General features: G+C 44.0%; 1 protein-coding gene across 1 annotated transcript; it reads left to right on the top strand.

Moving 5' to 3' along the window:
• Positions 1-387: 387 nt before the first annotated feature.
• Positions 388-1,311, top strand: LOC118095107 (olfactory receptor 10G6-like). The gene has a single exon (XM_035136089.3). It carries the CDS (start codon positions 388-390, stop codon positions 1,309-1,311), a length of 924 nt encoding a protein of 307 aa, XP_034991980.3.
• Positions 1,312-3,084: the final 1,773 nt, after the last annotated feature.

The raw sequence follows: 3,084 nt of genomic DNA, 5'->3' as shown, positions 1-3,084 counted from the left end.
AAAGATTTGTGTGGTGTATAAAGAACCGCAGGTGAATAATGGGTTTCAAGACTTGTGAATTCCCATACCTTAGCGTGGTAGAGGGAACTATATAGGTTAGGAAAATGCATTGATTTCAATCCAGAAACAGATTCTCTTCAGAGCAGCATGAAAACTAAGTGTATAGGATTGCTGTATTAAAGGGGTTGTTAGACTACAAGTGTCTTAAAATGACATTTCTATATTTTTACCTCTAAACATTACCCAAAATAGTTCACTCTGGGGTAACATCTCAGGATAAACTGGTCTGAGTTGACACATCCGGCCAAGAGATGCTGACTTGGTTGCCCTTCAATCTGTGACCATCAACGCCATGTATTTTGTTCTCCCATGCTGCGTACTGCCTGAATGGTGTGTGGAAACGTAACATCAGTACTTGAACATTTTGAACTTCTAGGATTCCTGTACCCCAAAGACCTAAAGTCCATGCTGCTCATCTTCTTCTTCCTCATGTACATATTGTGTCTTTCCGGAAATGGCTTGATCCTCTTAGTGGTAGGACTGGAGCCCCATTTGCACAAGCCGATGTACTGGTTCCTCTGCCACCTGTCCATCATAGACATGATGGTCTCCTCAGTGGTAGTGCCCAAGTTGATTGTTTGGCTGATGGGAGGGAATGGGGCCATCTCCTTTGCAGGGTGTGTAGCCCAGCTCTTTTTCTTCCACTTCCTGGGCTGCACAGAATGCTTCCTGTACACCGTGATGGCCTTTGATCGCTTCCTGGCCATCTGCAAACCACTACACTACAGCACCATCATGAGCCACCGTGTGTGCTTCTACCTTTGTGCTGGCACCTTAATGGGAGGTGCCCTGCACTCTGCTCTAGAGACTTCCCTCACCTTCCATTTGCCGTATGGACGGGGAAACCAGGTGAACTTCATTGTCTGCGACATCCCAGCTGTGCTGAAGCTGGCCTGCGTGGACACATCCCTCAATGAGATGGTGACTTTCATTGATGTGGGGTTGGTTGCCATGGCTTGCTTCCTCCTGATCCTGACATCTTACATTTATATCATTTGTGCCATCCTGAGAATTCCCACTGGCAAGGGGAGACACCGTGCCTTTTCTACTTGCACAGCCCATATCACCTTGGTGATGATTTATTATGTGCCTGTTGTTTACAACTACCTGAGGCCGGCGTCTCAAGAATCCTTTGACGGCATCATCGCCATGTTTTATGCAGCAGTGACCCCCTTTTTAAACCCTCTCATATACACTCTGAGGAACAATGAGATGAAAGTGGGTTTGAAGAAATTTTGCAGTACAAAATGACAGGGTTCTAACAAGTTGGTTCGAGCGTGGTGCTGATAATGTCAAGGTTGCAGGTTCGATCCTCATAAGGGACAGTTGCATATTCCTGCTTTGCAGAGTGTTGGACTAGATCAGGGTTTCCCAAACTTGCATCTCCAGCTGTTTTTGAACTTGCAGACCCACGTCTGGGAAACCCTGAACTAGATGATCTTTTCCAATTCTATGATTCTATGATGGTTTTAAGTAGGGGTTTTGCTGAAACCAGGAGGAAACAAATATTTCATGCCTTTTGGTTTGCTGTGTGTGTGTGTGTGTGTTTAATTTATTTATTTTTAAAGAACCATGCAGTCCAACTATTATGTAGATCTTGGCTGTTTATGAGCATTTGATTTTCTGGTCATTGCAAGAGAAGACAGACACCATGGTGCACATCCTGAGCAATGAATACCCACCTTGCTCTATTGTAACCCTTTATGCCATTTACAATGTGTTGTGCACATGATAGGAAATAACCATCCATGACCACAAAGTCTCCTTTGGTTATACCACACATTTCTACCTCTATCTGTGCACATGGATTCAAAGTCCAATTTATGTAGTAACTGTGCAGGTGGTACCTACCTATGGATGCTGGTTTTATTTTTTTATTTTTTATTTTTTTTAAAAAATAAACTTTATTATGTATCACAACAATTACAATTGATCACAATCAATAAAAACAAATTGCAGTCATAACATTGTTACAGTTGTCTTATTTCCTTCCCTCGACAACCCCCTCCCACCCTCCCAGCCTCCCCTTCCCTACGACTTCTCAACCTGGTCTGAACTAATCCCTTTTTTCTTCCTTTTTCTTTTTTTGATCTACATACCTTACTTTAACATTTACAATAATTTCATATCATGGTTGCTGGTTTTATGTGTGCCCCATGCCATATGGTCAACCTGCAAGGGGCAGTAAAGAACTTTCTGGACCAATACTTTCTGGACTGCCAGGGGTGTACCCAGGATCAAAACTGGGGGGGGGGGGTCAAGCCATGGCCATTCAGGTTGTGACATTTCAGCACGGAAAAGGCGAATGAAACCAAAATTTTAAGAAAATTATATACCGTGTGTCTCCGAATATAAGACACCGTCTTATATTTATTTTCCTCAAGAAAATAAGCTTATGGCTTATTTTCGGGGGGTGTCTTATGGCGATTCCTGCCTAAAATAAGCAGAGCAAAAAACACCTGACCACGTACTACAATGTACTCTTAAAGCAAACAATTTAGGCTACCACAAACAATAATACAAACGCCTCCCTCTAGAACAGAGAAATAGCCACAGATCGCAGCGAACTGCGCCAACTGCTGCCCCGGGAACAGAACACAATTATTAGATGGAGTAACGGCTCCCGCCAGGGAGCTAAGGACCTTCAGGCGCTCCCCCCCCCCAGCAAACACCCCATTTCCTTACACCAAGCCCCCAAACCAGCAAATCAAAACAATGGCAATGAACAAACGTTGCAGAGCAAATATCGATAGCAAGGAGAAACTCGGGCTATGAATTAGAGCAGGGGTGGCCAACTTCCAGGAGACTGCGATCTACTCGCAGAGTTATAAACTGGAGGTGATCTACCCCGTTTTAGTGGGGTTCAGTGGGCTTTTTTTAGAGAGGGGAAATGACCTGTTTCATCACCCATTTTATTGGGGTGCAGGGTTAAAACTTCAGTTTGGGGGGGCCGCCCAACTTTCAGGGGCAAGGGGATTACTTGTTCACCAAAATATCGCTGCAAAAACTCCATTCTTCATTTCA

Source organism: Zootoca vivipara, chromosome 12 (genome assembly GCF_965207765.1).
Source record: "Zootoca vivipara chromosome 12, rZooViv2.hap1.1, whole genome shotgun sequence".
NCBI classification, from domain to species: Eukaryota; Metazoa; Chordata; class Lepidosauria; order Squamata; family Lacertidae; genus Zootoca; species Zootoca vivipara.
The sequence above is the reverse complement of the archived record's forward strand: the minus strand, read 5'-3'. Positions and strand labels throughout refer to the sequence as shown.